The sequence below is a fragment of the Hypanus sabinus genome, chromosome 15 (genome assembly GCF_030144855.1).
Source record: "Hypanus sabinus isolate sHypSab1 chromosome 15, sHypSab1.hap1, whole genome shotgun sequence".
In the NCBI taxonomy this organism is placed as follows: domain Eukaryota; kingdom Metazoa; phylum Chordata; class Chondrichthyes; order Myliobatiformes; family Dasyatidae; genus Hypanus; species Hypanus sabinus.
Genome location: NC_082720.1, coordinates 46795910 through 46820340, shown reverse-complemented (window position 1 = coordinate 46820340; position 24431 = coordinate 46795910). Strand labels below are relative to the sequence as shown.

The 24431-nt window shown below is 38.2% G+C and overlaps 1 protein-coding gene across 1 annotated transcript in view; it reads right to left on the bottom strand.

The window, feature by feature from the left end:
• rufy1 (RUN and FYVE domain containing 1) overlaps positions 1–23897 on the bottom strand; it is a 32034-nt gene extending 8137 nt beyond the window's left edge. The window contains exons 1-13 of the mRNA XM_059990304.1: positions 23613–23897; positions 21134–21307; positions 20917–21034; positions 20736–20837; positions 18878–19001; positions 15500–15564; positions 11929–11994; positions 11647–11716; positions 11449–11550; positions 8394–8510; positions 7932–8099; positions 4046–4143; positions 2775–2894 (exon numbers count right to left, since the gene is read on the bottom strand). Coding sequence (XP_059846287.1) covers positions 2775–2894; positions 4046–4143; positions 7932–8099; positions 8394–8510; positions 11449–11550; positions 11647–11716; positions 11929–11994; positions 15500–15564; positions 18878–19001; positions 20736–20837; positions 20917–21034; positions 21134–21307; positions 23613–23865 — 1577 coding nt within the window. The 5' untranslated portion in view covers positions 23866–23897. The remainder of the gene's footprint in view (positions 1–2774; positions 2895–4045; positions 4144–7931; positions 8100–8393; positions 8511–11448; positions 11551–11646; positions 11717–11928; positions 11995–15499; positions 15565–18877; positions 19002–20735; positions 20838–20916; positions 21035–21133; positions 21308–23612) is intronic.
• Positions 23898–24431: the final 534 nt, after the last annotated feature.

The following is a 24431-nucleotide window of genomic DNA, read 5'->3' as shown; positions in this document are numbered from 1 at the left end:
TTCAGTACAAGATATTGATAAAGCAGCCTGCTTTCATAATTTATACTTCTGCATTAAATCAGAAAGCAGCCAATCAGACACCAAATTTAAGGAAGTATTTTATCAATAGCAAAATTAATATTCATCCTGAGACACTTCCTCTAAAGCAGTACTTGGAATCAATTTAGTTGCTCCATACTGCTGTAATGCCCTGGTTATGATTTTTACTGCTAAGCTGAAAGTATTTCATTTGAGCAGTTCTGTAAGGGCAGTCTGTTCTGCTTTCAGCCTGTTTGGGTTTGAGCTGAGATAAGGAGCTTTGTTGTTCATCTTAGGAATGTGGTGTCAGCCAGTCAGGATGCTGGAATTGGGAGAAGGTCTAGAGAATGCTGGGCGGAGATATTTTGTGAGGGACACTGCTGTGGGTTGAGGTCTTTTTCTGGTGAGAGATAGGAAAAGGAAGATGGCTAAAGATGCCATCCCTGATGCACAAGGTGCTTTGTGTAGACGAATGGCTTCAAGGAGGAAGGACCAATACTCCCATGGGAGACCTGTTTGTTCCGAGATGAATTTTGAGTGACATTTGGAAGGTGGTATGCACGTTCATGTAGACCAAGGGACCAGCGTGTGAGTTACAGACAGCTTAAAGATGAGCTCCAACTTATGTACACATTTGACTGTTTAATTATAATGGGCCCCTTTTGTTGTTTTCTTTAACAACTCTTTGGTTAAGTTAACGTTCATAAACATACTTTATAATTGTATGCAGGGTATGATATTTCTTGCCAACAGGTGACTGCAGGGGGCAATAAAATCACACAACATTCACACAAACCGAGGTTTGGGTGGGCGAGACATCCTAACTTTACAGTTTGGGATACATCCCAGACATACGGAGCCTGAAAAAGGCAGGTTTTTCACCGCAAAGTCCAGTGTCTGTAAGTGAGGGGCCAATGAGCTGCATTTCCAGAGATACCTAGTAAAAGGGAATTCACTGTCCTGAAAGTATTGTTGGGAACAACCAGTTCTTGTCTGTTTTCTTCTCACAGATCCAAGACAACATAATTTAGGAAAGTTATATGAAATTTCATCCCAAGCGAAAATATCTCAAAGAAAGCGATAAACCTCAGGATGACAAGACACTGAAATGGAAGGGAAGTATGGAATTCAATGCAGAGACATAAAGCATTATTGGGAATATTTAAATTAAACCAGAGGTTAATAAGTTCTTATTTAGTAAGGGTGTCAAAGGTTATGAGAAGAAGGCAGGAGAATGGGAGAAAAAATATAAATCAATTGTAATCAAATGGCAGAACAGACTCAATGGACCAAATAACCTTAATTCTGTTCCAAAGAACAGCAAAGTGCATGTTTAGTTACAGAGACGCATGAAAGCTCTATCAGTTCATCCGGTGAGCTGCAGAAACCTCAATTCACCTTTAGTAATCTTCCACATCTCTCTTTAGTGTTGAAATCTTTTTCCTGCTATCATGTAGCAATGTTCTGCCAAGTTACAAATGCATATTAAACCGATGAATAAGTAGTATTACTGTAGCAAAGTACCTTACACTTCAAAGCCTTTATGAGATCGTTGAAATTTTTCAAGGGGTCAGCCTTTAAAGATAACCTTTTGTGCAAATTTCAAAAACAAAGATTTCTCTGATGCTGTTACATTGACTGTTATTTCTCACCAGGAAGTCAACCAAGATGATTGTTAATATTTCCAACTGCCTCTAATTCAGTATACTATTTTCGCTTAAAACCCAAAGAAAACAGTTAATCCTTTCAAAAGTGTGTGTGTGTCTGTGTCTGTGTGTGTAATATATATCTTAGGAATGAAGTGCTGGCATTGGAGAGGGTCCAGAGGAGGTTCACAAGGATGATTCCAGGAATGAAAGGGTTATCATACGAGAAATGCTTGATGGCTCTGGGTCTGTACTCACTGGACTTCAGAAGGATGAGGGGAGATCTCATTGAAACCTTTCAAATGTTGAAAGACCTAGATAGAGTAGATGTGGAAAGGATGTTTCCCATGGTGGGAAAGTCTAGGACAAAAGGGCACAGCCTCAAGTTACAGGAGCGCCTTTTCAAAACAGAAATGCGGAGAAATGTCTTTAGCCAAAGGCTGGTGAATTTGTGGAATTTGTTGCCACATGCAGCTGTGGAGGCCAGGTTGTTGGGTGTATTTAAAGCAAAGACTGATAACTTCTTGAATGGACATGGCATCAAAGGTTACTGGGAGAAGGCCGGGAACTGGACTTAAGGAGGAAAGAAAAAGAAAGGATCAGCCATGATTGAATGGCAAGCAAACTCAATGGGCCAGATGGCCTAATTCTGTTCCTATGTCTTATGGTCTTACGGAATGCTAAAAGGCCATTTGTAAGCCAAAATTCTCTGACCAAACTTAGTCATTGTTCTCAACACTTTGGTCTCTAATATCAAGGAAATCCAAACAACTATGCACTTCTACTTAACAACTCTCAGCACTTTCCAGTGGCATAATGATCTTAACTTCCTGGTTTCACCACAAGAAAGTAACCTATTTGTTCAAGTTAACAATCCAAGCTCTTTTTAATAAAAGTCTGTGCTCACTGATTCTTCATTTTTTAACATTAATCTGCTTCACTCATCTATTTATTGCTCCTTTCATGTATTAAATTATAAACTAAATTGTTGCACCTATAAGTTTTATGCTTCTTTCTCAGATATTCCATTTGTAGTCACTATTGAAATCATGTTTTAGTTATTAGTGCAATCTTCATTTATTTATTAACTCTACTGTTCTGATTCCTTACCGTTGTTTGTCCAGTTCACCAAGTTGCTGCTGGAGACTCTCAATCTTGCTAACAAATTCCTGTTTAATCCGTCCATTTTTTTCTTCTGCTGACTTTCTGGCTCTTTCAGACTGTTGCAATCTAAGATTTAACAAAACAATTCTAACAAGTACATAGATTAGGAGGTATAATAAACATTGTCCTTCTTGCACTGAACTAATTGAAAAATAATTCAGTAATAATTAACTTGCAACATAAGAATTAGCTCCTGTTCAAAGCAATAATGCTGTTTTGACTTCCCACCAACTGTTTGCTTTTGATATGGTTCCTTCAGCATTCCTTTGTTGTGCATGAATTGAAAGATCAAAGTATATATACGTCACCATATAATACCCTGAGATTCTTTTCTTGCAAGCGTGAACAGTAGAACACAGAAATACAACAGAATCAATGATAAAACTACACACAAAGACTGACAAACAGCCAAGGTGAAAAAGAAGATGCACTGTGCAAATAAAATAAAAAAATAATACTGAGAATGAGTTGTAGAGACCTTGAAAGTGAATCCACAAGTTATGGAATGGTTCAGAGTGTAGGAAGTGGAAGTTTCCACACTGTTTCAGGAGCCTGATTGTTAAAGGATAATAGCTGTTTCTGAACATAACTTCAGTTTCTTGTACCCAGTCACTCACCACTACTGCGTTAACTCAGCTCATGAAATTCACAAGACTAATTGGGAAAAGTGATTACGTTCCCTTCTTCCTTCAATATATTAGCTAATGCATACTCCTCAAACTCATCAACAGGACAGCTTCAGACAAGCGATCAATGGATGGAAGGGTAGATGTTGGTGATGATGTAAAGGAAAGGTTATAAATAGTCAAACTGCTAAACAAAAGTAGATTTCAAAACAATATATTGCATTAAGTTTAGAGACAGATGATCAATGTTTGATCTCCAATAGACTGAAAAAACTGAAATAGAACATCATCATGGTACATCAAACACCAGGACCCCAAATTGTTATCCCAGTGATTAACAAGGGAATTGCAATTCTCAACAAACATTATTTAGCAACTTCTAAGCAAATGTGCTAAAAATGAATACTGGAATATTCTATTTTACAGAATATCATTTCCAAATATTCAACAAGTCAAGAAACAGTACCAAATATACTATTAAATGTTTTGATCAATTCCTCATCATGATGGAGAAATCACCAATAAGTTGTTCGAAGTATAAATATACCCATATTATTAGTTTGATACAAAGTATTCCATACTTAACTGTACCTTTCTTCCATTTGTTTTGTGGCACTGATCATCTGGTTAGTCTTTTGCTCCAAAGAGTTTATCATTTCTGTCTTCTGCTGCTCTGTCCCATCAGAGTTCTACATGATTTACCAAAGGAATAAATTATCACACATTCTATGATACTTACAAATTAACATTGAGGTTTGCCAGCTTTTAAATCCTTAACTACTTTGATGCAACATTCAGTAATGTGTCATCTCCCAATTTTTCAAAATCTATTTCTGATCTACTTTTAATGCTTCTTTTTACCATTCTTGCAAAACAATTCAGATTGTGTTAAACTACTGTCAGTTCTGAAGGCAAAATAATGCAGCTCAGTATCTGTTTTTTTTTGCTGGAATTGATGCTTCTTTGATTTCCTATCTTAGATCACTAAATTTGTTGATGCAATTTCTCAATCCTGAATAGAGCTCAGGAAATCCACTGCCTGTCCCTTAATCAGGAAATATAAATCACGCTCAATATGCTTTTTCTTCCAAATATTTGGCTTTATGGTTATAGCTTTAAATAGATCCTTAAAGAATTTCCCACTATGGATCAAAAGTATTTATTATTATTATTATTAATAACCCTAATTTTAAAGTTACCCAGGCCAAAGGTTAATTCCAGGGACAGATGAATAATTTTTGAACTGCCTTCAAAGGTTTGGGCAGATTGGGCCTCTATCTATTGAAATTTAGAGGAATAAGAGCCATTTTCATTGAAGTGCAAGACTTTAAAAATGTAGATTGGGAGGTGCTTGATATGTTGATTGGATACTTCACCAATAAAGTGAATAAACAACTGAAAGCATAGTTAATTTAAGACATATTTGGAGGTGTTGAACACAAAGATATGAATCTGGAAATTCTCTACTACAGAGTTGCAGCAGGTGAATCAAGAACTATACCGGTGGCCCCCTTTTGTCGAACGCTCGCTTTACGACAACTTGCTGTTACGGAAGACAGCGTACATTGGTACCTGTTTTCGCTAATCAAAGAGGATTTTCGCTTTTATGAAAACAACACCCGCTTTATACTTGTGTTTAACCGAGAGAGAATACCATGACCGTGAAGCCTTGTGCGGGCAGTTGTTAGCGTATGCGTGTACGTGCTTTTTTTCTCCAAATCGATTTTGGCTCGCTGTTTTCCCGATTCTGATAAGTGAAACTACATCGTACGTACAATATTTCTACTTTATATAGGCTGTATATTTGTCATATCATTCCTGCTTTTACTATATTTTAGGTTTTATGTGTTATTTGGTATGATTTGGTAGGTTATTTTTTTGGGTCTGGGAAAGCTCAAAAATTTTTCCCATATAAATTAATGGTAATTGCTTCTTCGCTTTACGACATTTCAGATTACAAACAGTTTCATAGGAACACTCTTTCTTCAGATAGCGGGGGAAACCTGTACTGAAAACTGAGGACAACAGGTTTCAACTTCTATAGGAAAGTTCCAAGAATAAGGGAGAAAAGGCACAAAAGTAGTACCAAGGCCAAGATCCAATCAGCCATGATTTGATTATGTGGTAGATCAGACTCAAGGGCTAAACACTATTCCTACATCTATTTCTTCCATTCTATGATAGATGGTGTTAGAAGCAGCATCTCCAACACCATCACACTGAGCACGGGGGGTCCCCCAGGGCTGTGATGCTCAGTCCACTGCTGATCACTCTGCTGACCCATGACTGAAACACACAGCTCGAACTACATCATCAAGTTCGCCAATGACACAACCGTGGTGGGTCTCATCAGCAAGAACGACGAGTCAGCTTACAGAGAGGAGGTGCAGCAGCTAACTGACTGGTACAGAGCCAATAACCTGTCTCTGAATGTGAACAAAAGAGATGGTTGTTGACTTCAGGAGGGCACGGAGCGACCACTCTCCGCTGAACATCGATGGCTCCTTGGTAGAGATTGTTAAGAGCACCAAATTTCTTGGTGTTCACCAGGCAGAGAATCTCACCTGGTCCCTCAACACCAGCTCCATAGCAATGAAAGCCCAGCAGTGTCTCTATTTTCTGCGAAGGCTGAGGAAAGTCCATCTCCCACCCCCCATTCTCACCACATTCTACAGAGGTTGTATTGAGAGCATCCTGAGCAGCTGCCTGGTTCGGAAATTGTACCATCTCGGATCGCAAGACCCTACAGCAAATAGTGAGGTCTGCTGAGAAAATCATCAGGGTCTGCCTTACCGCCATTACAGACATTTACACCACATGCTGCATCCGCAAAGCAAACAGCATTATGAAGGACCCCACGCACCCCTCGTACAATCTCTTCTCCCTCCTGCCGTCTGGAAAAAAGCACCGAAGCATTCGGGCTCTCACAACCAGACTATTTTAACAGTTTCTTCCCCCAGGCCATCAGACTCCTCGATACCCAGAGTCTGGACTGACATCAACCTACTGCCCTCTACTGTGCCTATTGTCTTGTTTAGTATTTATTGTAATGCCTGCACTGTTTTGTGCACTTTATGCGGTCCTGGGTAGGTCTGTAGTCTAGTGTAGTTTTTGTGTTGTTTTATATAGTTCAGTGTAGTTTTTGTATTGTTTCATGTAGCACCATGGTCCTGAAAAACATCTTGTTTTTACTGTGTACTGTACCAGCAGTTATGGTCAGAAATGACAATAAAAAGTGACTTGACTTGACTTGAGAAGGATTCCAAAATATGCCAAAACCTTTAAAAACATTTTCAATATCTAAACCAAATCAAAGCCAACTGCACTTACTTCCATTTTAAATACTCACAGCACAAAATTAGCAGACAAACATAGACGTTAAGAGTATGAGTGGTAGCAGATCTGATCATAACCTCAACTGTATAGTCATCTACCTTCAGTAGACTTTCACTCATCCTTAAAAACAAAGTACCTTAGAACTCCAGACTCACCTTCCATTGCTCTTTCAGGAACAGAGTTCCAAAGACTCAAGACACTCAAAAAATTGCAGCTTGTAGCGATGTGCTACACACAGTGCTGAAATAACGACACGCAGTCGTTAAGTCGTTTCAAGACTAGCTTATTCAAACTTCGCGGCGCCGGCATTTAATCCCTAGCGCCCGCCCTCTCCGGGCGGAAATGACATCAGAGGTGCATTACCAAAGAATCTCCCTGCACGCTGGCTATTTGTGAGCCGGTTCGCCTGTGCAGAAAGTGGGTCGCCACAAGCTAATCACATTTTTAAATGGGTGACCTTTTATTTTAAAATTAAGGGACCCCAATTCTAGATTCTGCCACAGGAGAAAATATCCTCTCTACCTGCACTCTTGCAAGACACATCAGAATCTTATACAATTTGGTCAAGTGAATACAAGCCCAGCCTGTCCACCCTCTCCTTCTAAGATGATCAACCCATTCCATGTCTAGTAAACCCCTCATTCCCTTTTTCATATGTAGAAGTACAGCAATACCGATCAAACCCATCCCAACATTTATTTCCCACTAAACATTCCTTTTTTTTCTTGCTCGGGTAATCCATTTTCATCATTTCCAATCTCCCTAGTATTCCCCATACTCAATACTCCCCAGCCAAACTTCCACTCGTTTCTGCTGATTAAATATTAATCTGAGTTTTCAGGCAAAGGGTATCCTAATTTGGCAATGTTTTCTGAATATCAAGGGAGGAAATTATACCTGGACTGGTCTAATATGGATTTAGTTTTCTTTTCAATCACAATGACAAGGATCATTAATTCAAAATAGCTTTTAAATGAACAGAAGGAATAGTATACAGCTCTAGGCATATGCAGGAACTATACTTTATTAGTTCCTATTGTTTTATCCAGTGAGACTTGGAAAGGTCTTTGCATTATTCACTGCACATGCTCAAACGTTATTTGTTAATTGTCAGTGAGTCAAATCTGGCTTCATTTCTTACTTTGGCTTTGTGAAACATCTGCAAATTGATAGCCTTCACCTCTTCTAACTGTTGTCGCAGAGCAACAAGTGTATCTTGCTTCTCATGAGTGTCCTTCTCCAGTAACTTCATGGCTGTCTCCATTTCTTGTTTCAAGCTTACTTGTAATTCCAGTTCTTTCTCTAGCTCCTGAAATAACAAACCTCTACAAAATCACCACAAATTAAAAGATGCGAACAGATTTTAAACCTACATTTTTACCTTCCCTGCATCAATAGGAGTATCTGGCCAAATTAATCAGATCAAAGAATGCTTATATAAGCATCAAAATATATTCAAGCACCAGGTCCAATTCATTTCAGAAGTACTTAAAACCAGTTCTAAAGTAAAAATAATATATTTGAATTTTAAAATAAAACAAGCTTAATATCAAATTTTACACAAGTCATTTGCCAGTTCAAGATAAATATTAAGGTTCTATACCGTTCTGAGTCGTTTCTCTTCCTTCAGCTGTTTCCAGACTTCATTGTACATTTCATCTAGACCTTGCCGAGTCTGTCTGTATGTTTCCAACTCTACTTCAGAATCTTGTCTATTCACCTGGTAAACGTCAGAACGAATTTATAAGTGAAATTGATTGAAAGAGGCAGTTTAAGAATGCAAGTATCAAGTAACAGGAGCTTAATTTGCATTTGCTTTAGAATCAGAGTACCACAGCATAGAAAAAGGCCCTCCAGCTCACCTAGTCCATGCAAACCTGGTTTTCCTCCTAGTCCCATTTCTCTGTACCTGGACCATTTAAGTTCTCTTAAATATTGTATTTGAACGGACAGAAGAAACAACAGTAGGAGTAGGCCATTTGGCCCATCAAGCCTGCACTGCCATGCATTAAGATCATGACTGTTCTGGCCATGGAATCTGCTTCACACTTCCTGCCTTTTCCCCATAACCGTCAATACCCTCCAGAGCATCTGCGGATAGATTCCAGGGGGTCCGTGCACTTGGATAGGAAAATTTACATCTTTATTTTCACTAACTTCTAACTGAAACTTAGCATTTCTTTCTAGTAATATGGAGGGGAACCACAGCTGTATTAACAGTGCCTATAACTGTCACCAAAAGAAATCATAGATATTCTCGATTCATATTACAGTCGTTACAATTAATTTAAGTATCATTTTGGGCACACTCATCACTACTTCAAAATTATGGTAATTAAGACCTGCCCCTAGATCGAACCTGATCAGTCTTCCCGTCTGCAGACACTCATGCAACATAGTGGCCAACTATCAGCCAGCCCTGTGCCTAGTAGTCTTTCAGCCAGCAAATGGTGAAGTTTGCATGTTCTCACATTTGTGACCCTTATTTTAAATGCATAGTCTTGTTATTTAATGCATTAATAAAGAAACATATATTGCTATATCACAAATTAGTTTTTTAAAATATTTTGATAACTGGATTTCATCATAATTGGTTTATTTTGTAATCTTATGTATTTTACTTTATATATGTAAATACATTATTCTGAGAAGGGGTTCATAGGCCTCACCGGACCCAAAGGGTTAGGGTTCTACTCAGTCCAGTAAGTACACTGTCAGTGTGATACTGGGTTAACTAAGTATTTACTCAGGTTACTATCAGTTCAGTGCTCTATTGGGTCAGGGGACTTCTGGCCAAGTAACTACAATGTCAGGGTGCTACTGTGTTTAAAACATCTACTACTTTAGGGCACTACTGGCTCACAGACGTACCATTCAAATGCCTACGTTGTCAGGGTGCTAATGGGATAAAGAACTAGTTTGATAGTGCTACTAAGTCAGGATAATATCCGGTGAAATACTTAATTGATCACAGCAATAGGTGAATAGGTACAATCTACTACCGCTAGCAGCTTGTTCCATACTTGCAGCATCATCTGAGTGAAAAGCTCTCCCCTCAGGATCCTAACTTACGCTTTGTTTTCCAAAATATAGCAATCACTCCCTACCATCCACATTCCTTTGAGAAACTATCCTATTAAGGGCTAAAGTTGACTGTAAAGAACTGCTCACAAAAGTAGTTACTCCCAACCTTACAAAATAATTTTCATTTCAAAATTATACTTCTCATGATGTATACATTATATTGTATCTTTACTTCCTTAGTAGAATAAGGAAGTTCTGTTTGTCACCAAACACACCAACAAACTTCTACATATGTATTGCTGAAAGTATTCTAGCTGCATCAAGTTTCATTGTGCTCTGGTATCGCAATTCAGATGCAAAGGAAGACAAGAAGTTTAACAGAGTAGTGTCCACTACATCACAGGCACATCCCTCCTCACCACTGGTAATATCCACTGTTGGCTCTGCCTCAAAAAGGTAATGTACCTCAAAGATCCCCATAGTGCAGGCCATGCCATCTTCTCACAGCTACCATTGAGCAGGAAGTACAGAATCATCAAGTCCTACACAGCCAGGTTGAAAAACAGCTACTTTCCTTCAACCACTCTGCTCTTGAACAACTCCAGTCGCTGCTCCAGTATGTCAATACAATGACCACTTCAATCACTTAGCACCAAAATGGACTGTTCCTTTTGTTCTAATTGTGTTTATTCTTGTAAAATTTACATAGAATTTATGTTTTCTTTTAAAAGCTGCTTATGAAATGTGTCTTTGACATAACTTGTCCTTAAGACGTAAACTCAGCACTGACTTCAAATAATTTCAATGAAAACAAACTGATATGTCTTTCTTCACTGTGCTATCACTTCAGTATGTCATCTTGCAATGCATTAATGCTACTTTTCCTCCACAAACAATTAAGAATTTGGTTCAACTGATTCCGCGTAGCTATTCAATGATTGGCATACATATGAATTTGGGGGAAATTTTCAGTCCAACACATTCATGCTGACTGAGTTGCTTATCTAAGCTAATCCTATTTACCTACATTTTAAACTTTTTCTATCTGTGTACCTATTCTAAGTACTTTAAACATTTTAATTGTACCCTCTTCTACCACTTCCTGGGGCAGCTCATTCCACAGAGCTACCACCAGATGTGTGGAAAAACTTGTCCCTCATGTCCCTTTTATACCCTTCCTTCACTGTGAATCTATGCTCTCCAGATTCAGAATCCCTTAACCTGGGAGAAAGATTAACCATTCACCTTGTTCATGCAGAGAACCCGCCTAAACCAATTTCATTACTCAGCCAACTCTGTCCTCATACAGCACCAAAATTTCCATCCATTTAGTACAATCACAAGATAGCAACATGACCTTGCTGGTGCTGCTGAGGCCTAGTGCAATCACACATCTCAAAATTTTGGGTAGAGACTTGTGCATTTTCTAAGAGTGAAATTTTGCTACCTGAACAGCTGTAATGCAGGGGTTACCTGTCTTCATTTTCTTTTGAAAAATCTAGGCGTTTCTAAAAGGAGCTTAATCTGTGATAAATGCAAATAACATTTTAAATTAAACCACATATAACCTTTCTATAGTTGACAGAGGTGGAAGAAGCCAGTTTAGAATATTAAATTAAAATTGATGATTCAACCTCTACGCGCCGTTCACTGCTTTCAAGGATCGATGAATTTTCTTGCTTTAATTGATCCTGTTCTTCCTGAAGTGATTGAATTCGGTCATTTGCTGCTGTGAGCTGCAAGATATAGCACAGCCAGATCATATTCAATACTAACCTATTTTCAAATGAAATTTCAAGAAGACATGCGGAAAGACTGTCAGTATTATTCACCTCTTCCATGAGTTTTGCATTAATCTTTTCCAACAAATCCAATTTTGCCTGAAGGTCAGAAACTGTGCCACTTTAAACAAACACATTCAATTACTACACATCACATCAAAGTAAAATGCTTACATTGGTTACTTACAAAATTCATGCAATGTTTTATCAGACGAGACATTACATTTTTCTGAAAGGCTTTTAAATGCTGTATTTACAACAAATATTTGAGATCTAATTTTAAATATATGCACAAGATAATGAAGATAGTGACAAAGCCATTTGGTGCTTTACCTCAAATGCCTGTTGAGCTCTTCCACATAATGTTTCTGGTCAAGAATTTTGGTGATTTCAGTACTCCTGAAAGCCAAGGAGATGAAATTATGGATTCTGGAACATATCCAAGTCAATTTCAGATTTCATACTCAACCTCAATGGCTCACAAGAAGTCAGGTTTTCAGGTTCAAGGTTTTCACTGATGCATTTCTGACAGCATTTACATTTTCCCCAATTAAACCAACAGTGAAAAATAAATTAATCAACTCAAGCTTTCCTTTCATCTAAGATAGGCATATTAATCCAGAGAATTCATTTTCTAAATGGGGAACAAATTCAAAAATCCAAGGAGCAAAGGCACTTAGGAGTCCCCATGCAGGGTTCCCTAAATCTTAACTTGCAGGTTGAGTCAGTGGTAAGGAAGGCAAATGCAATGTTAGCACATATTTCGAGAGGACAATATAAAAGCAAACATGTAATACTGAGGCTTTAAAAGGCTTTGGTCAGATTGTATTTGGAGTATTGTGGGTGGTTTTGGGCCCCATAAATCTAACAAATGATGTGCTGGCATTGGATAGCTCCAGAGGTGGTTCACGGGAATGATTCATGGGATGAAAGGGTTAACATGCAAGGAGCATTTGATGGTTCTAAGACTACTGGCTGGAGTTTAGAAGAATGAAGGGGGTTCTCACTGAAACCTATTGAATATGCCTTTTTCCCAGGTTAAGGGATTCTAAAACTGGAGGGCATAGATTTACAGTGACGGACAAGTTTTCCACATACCTGGTGGTAGCTCTGTGGAATGAGCTGTTGCAGGGAGTGGTAGAAGAGGATGTAATTACAATGTTTAAAACACAGGACAGATATACAGATAGAAAAGGTTTAGGTAGAGTTGATGTGAAGATTGTTTCCTATAGTGGGAGAGTTTAGGATTGGGGCATAGCCTCGGAAAACAAGAACAGCCCTTTAAAACAGATATGAGAAACAATTTCTGAAGTGACAGGGTGGTTAATGTGTGGAATTCACTGCCACAGGCAGCTGTGGCGGTCAAGTCATATTTAAAGCAGAGATTGAGAGGTTCCTGATTTGTAAGGTTATGAGCAAAAGACAGAATAGGGTTGGGAGGGATAATAAATCATCCAATATTGAATGATGGAGCAGATTTGATGGGCTGAATGGGCGAATTCTGCTCCCATGTCTTATGTCTATGTCTGAATACACTCCCTTCACCTTTACTCACCATGAAAGACAAGACTGGAAACAAGTTCTATTTTGGAATCAGAAATACAATCTCACATCCAGTTTCCAAAGAAAGAAATGCACTGATTGTTTCCTCAAATTTATTTTTATCCTGGTCTACACTATTTTCTCCCAGCAGGCTCCCTTTCCAAGTACAACCAGTTCTGCAATCAAGAAATTGGAGAGGAAATCTATGTACGCGAGTCTGGAAAAAGCTCTTTATAAGTCTCTTGCAAATGTGTCTGCAAAGAACTATTAGTTTGCGTCAAGTGTAAGTGAGTGCATTCCAGATGTCAATGTTGCTGTACACAAATGCAGAAGTACAGAATCTGTTCCAGGTTAGGTGTCAAAACATAACCAACTTCCCCTCTGTTTAAAGTTGAACTCATGGGCAAGATACACATTTTATTCAGCACCTCCACAATACATAAGCAATGATTTGCAAATATATCCCTTGATGGGGTTGCTAAACTTAAATTAAAAAGGTAGGCTGAGTTAGGTATTATTTACTTTCTAAATCAAAAATGTGAATTCATAGATAAATAAACAAAAGGCAAAAGTGCAAGAAACTGAAAATGAGAACTTGCTGAAAATATGAAAATAACAATACTGGAAAGAATCTTCAGGTCAAGTCAGCATCTGTGGAAAGAGAAACAAAGTTAATGCATCAGTTCAAAGCCCCTTTATCAGAAAAATCATAGGACCAAGCCTCAATACATCTAGGAGGCTAGTCACCTGTTATGGGTTGTGCTATTTGTGGAACAGGGCTTTACTTTATTTTATTTTGAGGCACTGCGCAGAACAGGATCTTCAGCCCAGCAACCCCAAGTTAACCTTCGCCCAACTACAGGACAATTTACAACGGCCAACTAAACTGCTAATTGTACATCTTTGGACGGTGGGTGGAAACCCATGCATGCTCACAAAGAAACATCTAACTTGCTTTCAGAGAATGCCCCAAGCTGGAATAGCATTATGCTAACCGCTACACTACTATAGCACCCCAAGATTATTGGTGCCTATATGCTTTTCTTGTAATGGCAAGATCCTGTTGGACATTGGTGTTGCAGAATGCTGCAAGTCCAGTTCACTGGTTCATTGGAAGGACCAATGGCAGGGGAGATGTGTGGCCTTGGTTGTTGTGCAGACTAGGCCTTCATGCTGCAGCATTGTCTGTTGCAGCCACCCAGAGGAGGAAATGCTGTTATGTTTTTATGATTGTATGTTTTTTCTGCTATTGTAACTACATGTTCTAAACGTGCAGTGTGTGACTGCTGGTACTGTGAATGCACCTTGGCCCCGGAGGAACACTGTTTTGTTTGGCTGTATTCATGTGTATGGTTGAATGACAATTAAAACTTGAACTTGAAAAGGTTACTGTAGTTACTGGAATTTATACATCAGTTGTGCATTGTAGAGTTGGAGGCCCATTTAGGGTGGCAGGTTGCCTGGAGCATATTCTGGACTAGTAAACAGCATTCAACAACCATAATGAAAATACTACTTTTGGAAAGAATTCAAATACAACATCCTATCAATCACTTGAAAAACAATTTGAATATGATCTGAGTAAACTAGTTCCAACAGGATATCTAAAAACAAAGTGCTGGAAATACATAACAGGTTAGACAGTGGCTTGTAGGAAGAGAAACAGAGTTAATATTTCAGAGCAATAATCCTTCATCTGAACTGGAAAACTGGGAATATAAAGATGTTTTTCATTACAGAGGGGCAAGTGGAAGAGAATATCTATAATAAGCTGGAGACCAATTGGACACAGGGCTTTCAGAGTCACCTATTTAATACAGGAATGAAGGCAAAGGAAAGAATAATTAAGAGAAGAGCTGCAAGAAGCAGAACACAGGAGTTAGTGGCAACCTGAAACTAAAGACAAGTTACAGTAGATGACCTTTAACCAAATTAGCAAGTTCCGGCAAACAGAATAAGAAAATAAGTCCCTATTCCTCAAGCTTACATCAGTCTACATTGGGATAGAAAATTAAAGAAACATACCGTTATCACCATTACAAACTAAATGGTGGTGCTAAAGATGTAGAATCACTTGCATGCCTTCCAGTCCAGTGTATCTCATTTAGTTCTACCATGCGGTCTCTGGTACAATGCTGAAGTCAAGTGTAACAACTTTGCACAACAGACACTGACCTGAAACTTTAACTCTCGCTCTCCCCAAAATATTGCCTGCCTTCATTTTTTAGATCTTCAGTTTCTGCTGTTTTATCTGGTTTTTAATTTTAGCTCTTTTACAAAGTTATGTACAAATGGAAAGGCTTTGTCACAATACTGATCAGAGTTTAAAAGTTGAAATAGTTCATTTGATATGAGCACTCACTGTTTGCCATCAGCATGGTCCTGAGCTCCATCTTTCAGGTACAATGAGAAGTCAATCACACCAAGCTGAAAGAACCAGAAAATTTAAAATTAAACCAATTTTCTCGATGACAAAACCAGGGTTTATTGTCTGATGTCCTTATGAAAACCTGCACCGTACCATTAGTACTGGATTTCTTCAGTACAAGGCAATACTCCAAGTTAAATTCACAAAGAGAAATCTGCCTTCAGCAAACTGAGAATTACCACAACAAAGTCACTAGTTCAAAACCTTGCGAGAACTGGCATTCACAGAAATTCTGAAAATTCTTTTATTTCAAATAGCGTAACCAGGCTCATCTTATTTAATCATCCCTGCTGCTCATTTCCAAATTTAATTTTAGGCCTATTTCTGCTGTGTTCATTGTACCTAGAACAGTAGAGCACAGCAACAGGCTTTTCAGCCCTCAAAATCTACTCCAAACACAGTGCTGATTTAAACTAATCCCATCTGTCTGCACATAGTCTATATTCCTCCATACCATGCCAGTCTAAATGCCTCTTACATGGTACTATCAGCTTCCATCATCTTCTAAGCATTAATAACTCATAAAAAAATTCCTCTTTGATCTCCTTTAAAAGACTCTCTCTCAGTTTAAACCCAAGCCATCTAGCATTTGACAATTCTACCCTGGGAGAAACATTGACTACCTGCCTCTCATAATCTTATATACTTCTATCAGGTCACACCTTGGCCTCTGACACTCCAGATAAAGCAACCCAAGTTTATCCAACCTCTCTTGATACTTAATACTCTCCCATTCAGACAACATCATGATGAACCTCTTTTATACCCTCTCCAAAGTCTCCGTAAAGTTTTTATACAGCTACAACAAATAAAGGCAAGTATAAAGTACATTTTCTTTACCATCCTAGCTACATGCATTGCCACTTTCAGGGAGCTAAGGACTTGAACCTCAAGCTCTTATTGGGTATCTCTGATATTTGAGTCCAGACTTGAATTAAAATTTCACTGTGCTTAAAAAAAAATGAACATGAACTGAGTGACAGAAATGAATTTAAATCAATTTGCTGGTGAAAAACCTCCCTGGGTGTAAATTAGTCAGAGTCAAATACCACAGAAGCAGGCCCTTGGGCTCAATTCATCCATGCCAAGCAAGATAAAAGTTCAAGTATCATCAACCATACTGTACAGGGATACAGCCAAACGAAACAGTGTTCCTCCAGGGCCAAGGTGCAAAACACATCACCAACAGGCATACATAGCACAAGGTACATATTAGACATAGCAGAGCAAGTAAATATACAGTCACACAAAAAAACGAGTGAGATGTCCTGTAAATTGATGGTGCATGGATGTTTTTGGCAAAAACAAGCAGTTCTCATCAGTAGGCACACATATGATCCGGCTTATCATTCCACCGTGTAAACACTGGAGGGTAGCACCAATGGGAGGGGCCAGCTACTATCGTAGCTTCGCTACACCACCTCCAGCATCTCCTCTCTTCAACTGCTGCAACGGACAAGCTCGTGCCTTGAGGCCTAGACCTCGCCACAATCAAGGCCACGCAGCTCCCCACCATCTGTCTCTCCAATAACCAAGGAAAACGGACTTGCAGCATTTTACATTACCTATGTACAATAGGGTCCTGCCATCACATGAGAAATGTCCAAGGCAATCACCCTTTGTTAGGCAGCGCACTGACTCCAATGCCTTTCTGTACCAAGTCCAACTCATCTATTAACAAGCAACTTGCTCATTGGGTAGACCCGCAGTACTTGAAGTTCTTAATGCCTAGCACTGCTTTGCAATGATATAAAAAGACGTTTACAAAAGACAATAACACCCACAGTTGGTCACTATGTCCAAACACGCCACCATCTTACCAGAAGAGATAACTTCCTGGAGCTAAGCCCATTTTGACTGCTTTAGGCCTATAAATCCTAAGGAACCTTTCCAAATGCCTTAGCAATGCCAATTCTAACTTTTCAAAATTTTCTCTTTGCAGTGCTGATAGTAATGTTGCATGCATTCCCGATCATTTGATTTTAAATTTCAGGACTTTTATGAGAATATAATACATTGAACGCAGATAAGCATAATCTGACAGAAAGAATAGGTGAAATTATTTAAATTGATGAATCAATTGCATTTTTCTCATGAGATGCTGAATTATTTCTTATTTTTCCATATACAATTATAAACGTATCCATTCAAGAAACACATTTCAATTTTCAAATTCATTGTTAGAAATGCTTTAAAGCTTATTTGCTCAAGTTTTTGTTAATACCTGTATTCACAGTGAAAAGATGTAAAAAAGTCAATTAGCTCAAAGGTAAGAGGAAAGACAATAAATATCCTCATTCCTTGTCAATTAAATACTGACAGATATTAAAACAATACTTGTAAACACACATAACAGACACATGCAAACACACTTTGCTTAGTACATGCGATAGCAATTAGTTCCTCATGGATACGGGCTATTGAGCTCTTAAAGCATCGTTTTTTTATATCAGTGTATTTTCCTGAAGTTAATATTTTAATTGTAAATTAAAATATTCAATTAAAATAATTCTGATATTTGGGATTTAGTTATCACATCTGATTACTAACCTTATTTATATCAGTGAGTGAATCTCAAGACATTCAAGAATACGACAAACTTGACTATTAAATCCACTCTCTTCTCAACCTCCTATATATTTTTAACATCCCTAAAATTATTAAAAGGGTCAAAACAAACATTAAGCTCTTTCCTTCAGTGAATAAGAAAAGAGCAATGTTATAGTAAACACAAGAGATTCTGCAGATGCTGTAAAACCAGAGTAACACACACAAAATGCCGGAGGAACTCAGCAGGCAGTCAGGAATAAGAATCAGCAAGCAGAAAGGAATAAAGAGTTGACACTTCAGGCTGAGACCCTTCATCAAACTGTACATAAACAGTCAGATACTGACAAACAACCAATGAGCCCATGCAAGGGAAACTGCAAATAAAAAATAATATTGAGAACATGAGTTGTAAAGAGTCCTTGAAAATGAGTCTGCAGGCCATAGAATCAGTTCAGAGCAGTGCTAAATAAAGTTATCACATTGGTTCAGGAGTTTGAGATGGTTGAATGGTTAATAACTGTTCCTGAACCTGGTGGTGTGGGATCTAAGGCTTCTGAATCTCCTCCCTGAATGTCTGCCACTTAACATCCTTTTCCTTACTGCTCTGGATTAATAAACAAGACTTCGTGCCACAAAATCTTTCAAAATAGTCACATGGATGAAAGCTGTGAAAGCTATTATTCATGAAAGAAACAGCATGCGTGTTCTATTATACTTCTGCAACATTTATAATTTCTCTTGAAAACTGTATATATGTATTACCTGAGAATCTAAATCTTCTCCTTTTAAACAAAGATTTGCATCGATAACTGTAAGGCCCACCAGGAGACCAACAATAACTGCTCCCTCATCCTGCATCATCAGGGCATTTGTATCATAGAATTCACTAAATTGGAAGAATACTTGTATTAATTCATGTAGCATATCAAAACTTAAACTTAATTTAACTATTTATTGCTAGACAGCATTAATAAGCTAAAGAGGCACCATTTATTCCTTTAAAGACTATACTGTAAGCTTCTGCTTCAGTAAGGAAATGTAATACTAGTAAAAACAAGCAAGATTGTGCTCATGAATTCCAATTTAAGATAAACATTAGTTTAAGAATCTAAATGTTCCAATACCAAATAAAGAAACTGGCTATTTTAGGCATCCTTGAAATACTCTTAAAGGTGGTGCCATAACATAAAAAGTAGAGTTACAGCTTCACGTCTCCAGAGACCTACGTTCAATCTTGATCTCCAGTGCTGTGTGGACCATATCCACGCTCAGGTTTCTTCCAACTTCCAAAAGACTTGGGTTGGTAGATTAACTGTCCACTATAAGTTTCACTGTATATTGGAGAACTGTAGAATCAGCCTATATATCCAAATCAAGACTCTAATGTAACATACTGTACATCCATCAAAGTGACTCCAATGAAACAGCCTATGTGTAGCTTCCAGCTATTGCTCTTCCAAAATCGAGATAATGGAAGAACAGGAGTATAGGATTAATGATGAGAGTAACTACTGAAGGTAATTACCTCAAGTTTTAAAACTAAAAATTTATTGGGAAGATGAGAGATTTGAAAGACAGATCATTCTACTGCTATAAACAATTTCTAGACAAAATTCAAATACATGACAAAGATTTTACTAATAAATCAATTAAAGGAACTAACCCACTTAGCATTCTACTTCTAACATCTAATTGGACCATCCGGCTAATAGTACACCAATAAATAAAGACCAAGTGCTATTAGTATACTACGACGGAGAGAAATATTGATTAATGGGGCATCCAGAGACTATCGAGGATGAAATGGATTAAGTTAACAGCTTCAGATCTCAGAGCCCTCCAAAGAATAATAACTTAAAAACTTCAATAATGGAGATAATGGCTAATAAACTACAGCACAACAAATAGGAGTAAGAGTCAGCACAAAACATGCATAGAGTGTACCCTGTTCAGGTTGGAAAGCACAGAAGGAAAAAGCTGATACTCAATGTTAGTACCAAAGTACTTAACTTTTTGGGGGCTTTTACAATATCAAAAACTAATAACAGATAGCAACTGGAGATTTCTGGGGTGCACAGTAATTACCACAGAAAGGGGAATAGCCAACTAAAATGTAAAAGGTAGAAAAGGAAAGAAGTTAAAACCCTGTCAGTAAATGTTCCTTCACTGATCGGTGTATAGGATAATACTATACAGTTAAAAAGTAAGATTCTTGAACTTGCTAAGTGACATTATGTTGAGGGTAGGGCAAAGAGGCTAAAGAATCTTCGATAATTTACACAGACAGAATGACATTCGTTTCTTGCAAGTTAAACATGGGCAAAGACAACTGGAAAACAACTATTCAAAAATACTAGTTTAAATCTATAAACCAACGATATGTTGAAATAAATTCCATAAATGCTTCAAAAACAATTAGTTATTTAAAAAAATTAAGATTTTGTTCAAAGCACAGGATTATAAAGAAAAACACTAGTGCGAAATTTAAGAGATGGCCATGCAGTAACGTAACTAATCAAATTGTCAGGTCAGACCAGCTTCTATAAATTCTCCATTGCAGTAAAAGCTGCCAATTGCATCCAAGTAAAAGCAGATCCCATACAAAAAAAGGCAAAATCACCTTAGTAGATCTTTCCGATCAATCAAGGCCTTCAAATAATCAGCTATTTTCTTTTGCATTAAAGCAAGATTAAGCCATGCCCTTCCTCTTCCAATTGGAGTTCTGCAAAGTAAAAAAAATATACAAATGATTCAATTTTTAAAAAAGGTACTACATTACAGAAAAATATTTACAAACTCACTTAAGCCCTGGTAGGTCTTTGACACTTGTTGATATTTCAGCAGCCTCAGGACAAAGCTTCTCCACTATTTCTAGAGGACCCCAAAATGATTTGTTTGGTCCAAGAAAGGTCTTCTTTACTGCAAGAGATTAAAAGATTACATTGCTTTTCAGTCTTATATACTTTTGCCAATTTAAGGACATTACTTTTTATTGTTGATTAAAAAGGAATATTGTACCTTTCAGTCCATGTTTGAGACACTGCTCCATTACCACAAAGAACTGCTGAAGAGGTGGGTAATCAGCATCCAAAGTTCTACCCAGGCTTAGCGCAGACTGGATGAGAACTTTAATGCTAAGTTTCATCATATTCATAAGGTTGATTCGCTCATTTTTCATGTGTTCACTCAGACCTAAATAAATGAAAGTTAACTAATTAGAAATACATTTTATTAGCAAGATTTGCTATAACACAAGCCCAATCATCTTAATATTGTGACAAAATTAATATATTTTTCATGTATTTCACATTATTGATGGCACCTTCTTAAAACACAACACACACCTTAATTCACGACAAGTTCCCTATAGTTTTGAAATGTGACAATTCACATACTTTAAGGATTATTGTGTTTACAAGAAAAAATAAATGCAAAAAGTAGTTACTGGATCAGTCCCCACTTGTGGAAAGATAAATAGAATTAATTTGAAATACTGGTAGCTCAGGTTGGCTGTTTGGAAGTTTGGTTGATCACCAAGCTTGGCAAAATATTTGTAGACGATTCAGCTCCAATCAACAAGCAATAATCAGTGCGCAGTTGAGGGAGTTGTCTCCTCAGAATGACACTCCTCCAGGGTCCGAATGGATATTGAGTACATAAGCCGGCATTTTGAGGAGACAACACCCCGAACTGCACACTGACGATGGCTTCTTGATTGGAGCTAAAACATCTGCAAACGTTTTGCCAAGCTCGGCGATCAACCAAACTCCCAAATAGAATTAGTTTCAGATCAGTGACCACTTTAATCTGAAACATCAACCCGGCCTGCTAAGTACAATATTTTCCTTTTATATTTCAGACTTACAGCATCACATTTATTTGCTTTGCGTGAATAAATCCCCCTCTAGCTTGCACCCTCATTTCTTGCTGAGTCAGCTCATCTCTTTCCCTGGTTGCTCGGCTACTCGCTTTCTCTGGCACCTGACCAATATTTAGATATTCTCAACTCTTAACATTTTTCATCAGTAGTAAATAGAAAGATAAGGTCTCAAAAACCCTAACACACCACATACTTAATACCACTGGTGCTCCAATTAAATAGGCAACAATTTACAAATCCACTCAGTTGATTTAAATTCAAAGTTTTAACCAAAATAAAATCGGCAATTCCATCCATCTCTTTACTTCACAACAAGTGTCAATCATCTGAGTTTTAAGCTGACACAAAACTGTAGATTTAAAAAGTTTTTTTAATTTTCTAAGGAACAGAGGTAAACCAAAAGATGGAGTGCAAAAAAAATCTAAAATGACATTCTAGTAGAGTACAGAGTGTATTGCACTTTCTGAGCAAGTGAGATAATGTGCTACCTAGACAATATTTATTTCCCAAAGCATATTTTTAAAATGAATGTTGAGAAATTTCATAACACATGCCAGTGATAATAAACCTGATTCTGATTATCTAGATAGTGTCACATTGTAGTTACAACTACTCAGCTCTGCTTAATTAACAATAACAATTCCTACTTTAGAATTGCTGTTCTTCAAAATACTTTTAATGACTACCAGATCATGAAGTAATAAAAACAGCTATACGAATGCAACTTTAACACAGATTTTGTCCCCACTGCAGGACTTGTGCTCACAATAAGGAAGCAGACAGGAAAAATCATTGTGGACACTACCCACCCAGTAAAATGCCTTTTCCAAAAGCTCCCCTTCTGCAAAGTCATAAAGAACTATTTAAAATAAAACGTGATTTTATTCCACTCTTCCACCAGGTAGTTAATCTGATAAACCATTCTAGTTAGCCCCATCCCCTCTATCTATAATCTTCACCACTGCATCACACTGTATACACTTCAAACCACTTTTTATAATGCTGTTTACATTTTACATTTTAAACACTGCTAGTATTCCATATCCATATTTTAACCTCCACTTTATTTTTATATAATTTTGAATGTTTTTTCATTGCATGTCGCACCTTGACACACACCACAGCAAATTTCTAACATATATAAAAGTATAAAACGAATAAAGTTGATCCTTGAATTAAACTTACCCCCCCCCCCCATAACAAATTCAAGTTGTTTGTACAATTTTGGCAATGTCAAATTAAAAAAAAATGAACAGTTCAGTTTCCAGAAAACTAAGTTTAAATTATCAAAGCCACAAATGAAGCTAATTTTCAATGACAGCTGTCCCATGGCAGAAGGTGCTATTATCTACTTACCAGTCTAAGTACCTGTGGTCTCTCTAGTGGACAGTTCTGCAGCAGTCGATATGGATAGCCGAAGTGTCCAGAACCAGGGACTCTCTACTAACCCAAATCCTGCTGTCGTTCACGAGACCACGGACTCTTGCTCTCCCACCGCTCCCCTCCGACCCCGAACACCACCCGCACCCCCAGCTCCAGTTCAAAGATCAGATCTCGGAACACCACCCACCCCATTTCCAGGCTCAGACCCCCGACCCCGACCCCGACCCGCCCTACTTTTGCTGCTGGTGCTGCTGTCCCCGCTTGCTTTGGCAGCGAGACCCACGGCCGCAGACTTCAAAGCGCTTCCGTAGTTGGCCGTCAGCGTTACGGACGCTTTCCTGGCCAGGGACAGTATTGGCGTGGACCAGCCGCCGTCCTCCGCGCCCCTGCCACTCGCAGACACCGACGGTACCCGCGTCTCAGGATCCGTCGCCGCTCCATCCTCACTCAGCTCCTCGGGCTCCTGCGCCATCTTCACTCGTGACATCAATCCACGCAATCGGTCTCCGAGAAGCCGAGCGGGACTCTCCGGAAGAACGGCGGAGTGCGCAAGCGCGGGGCCAGGCCGGACCACGGCCGTCCGGTGCTTCTCTACTTCTGCGGCTTTAATTTACACATTCCTCTGAAAACGCTTTTCTGTGTTTTATGATTTTGAGACAACATTTTATCCTAAGTGGGAAATCGAAAAACTAAATGACACCAAACTGCTAAGAACAACCTGACGGGTCGGCGGCATTTGTGCAAAGAGGAAGAGAATTAATTCCTCATTCATATCTATTACTGAGTTTAAAGTAATTACAAAATATATTGTTTTCAGTTTGTTTCGACTCCATGTTAAAATTTCACTCTGATGGCCCGTGTTTCCATCTTTCAATCCAAAAGGTTTACAGTAAATTACCCAAATTACAAGTTTTGCTATTTAACATCTTGCATATTTAACAAGTTGAGAAACTTTTTTTTCCAAACTACGTAATGTAGAGTAACGTTTCTGTTACTGTGCTTGGTGTTCCATTTTTGTAGTACAATAAATGAGCTGTTATGGTTTTTCTTAAG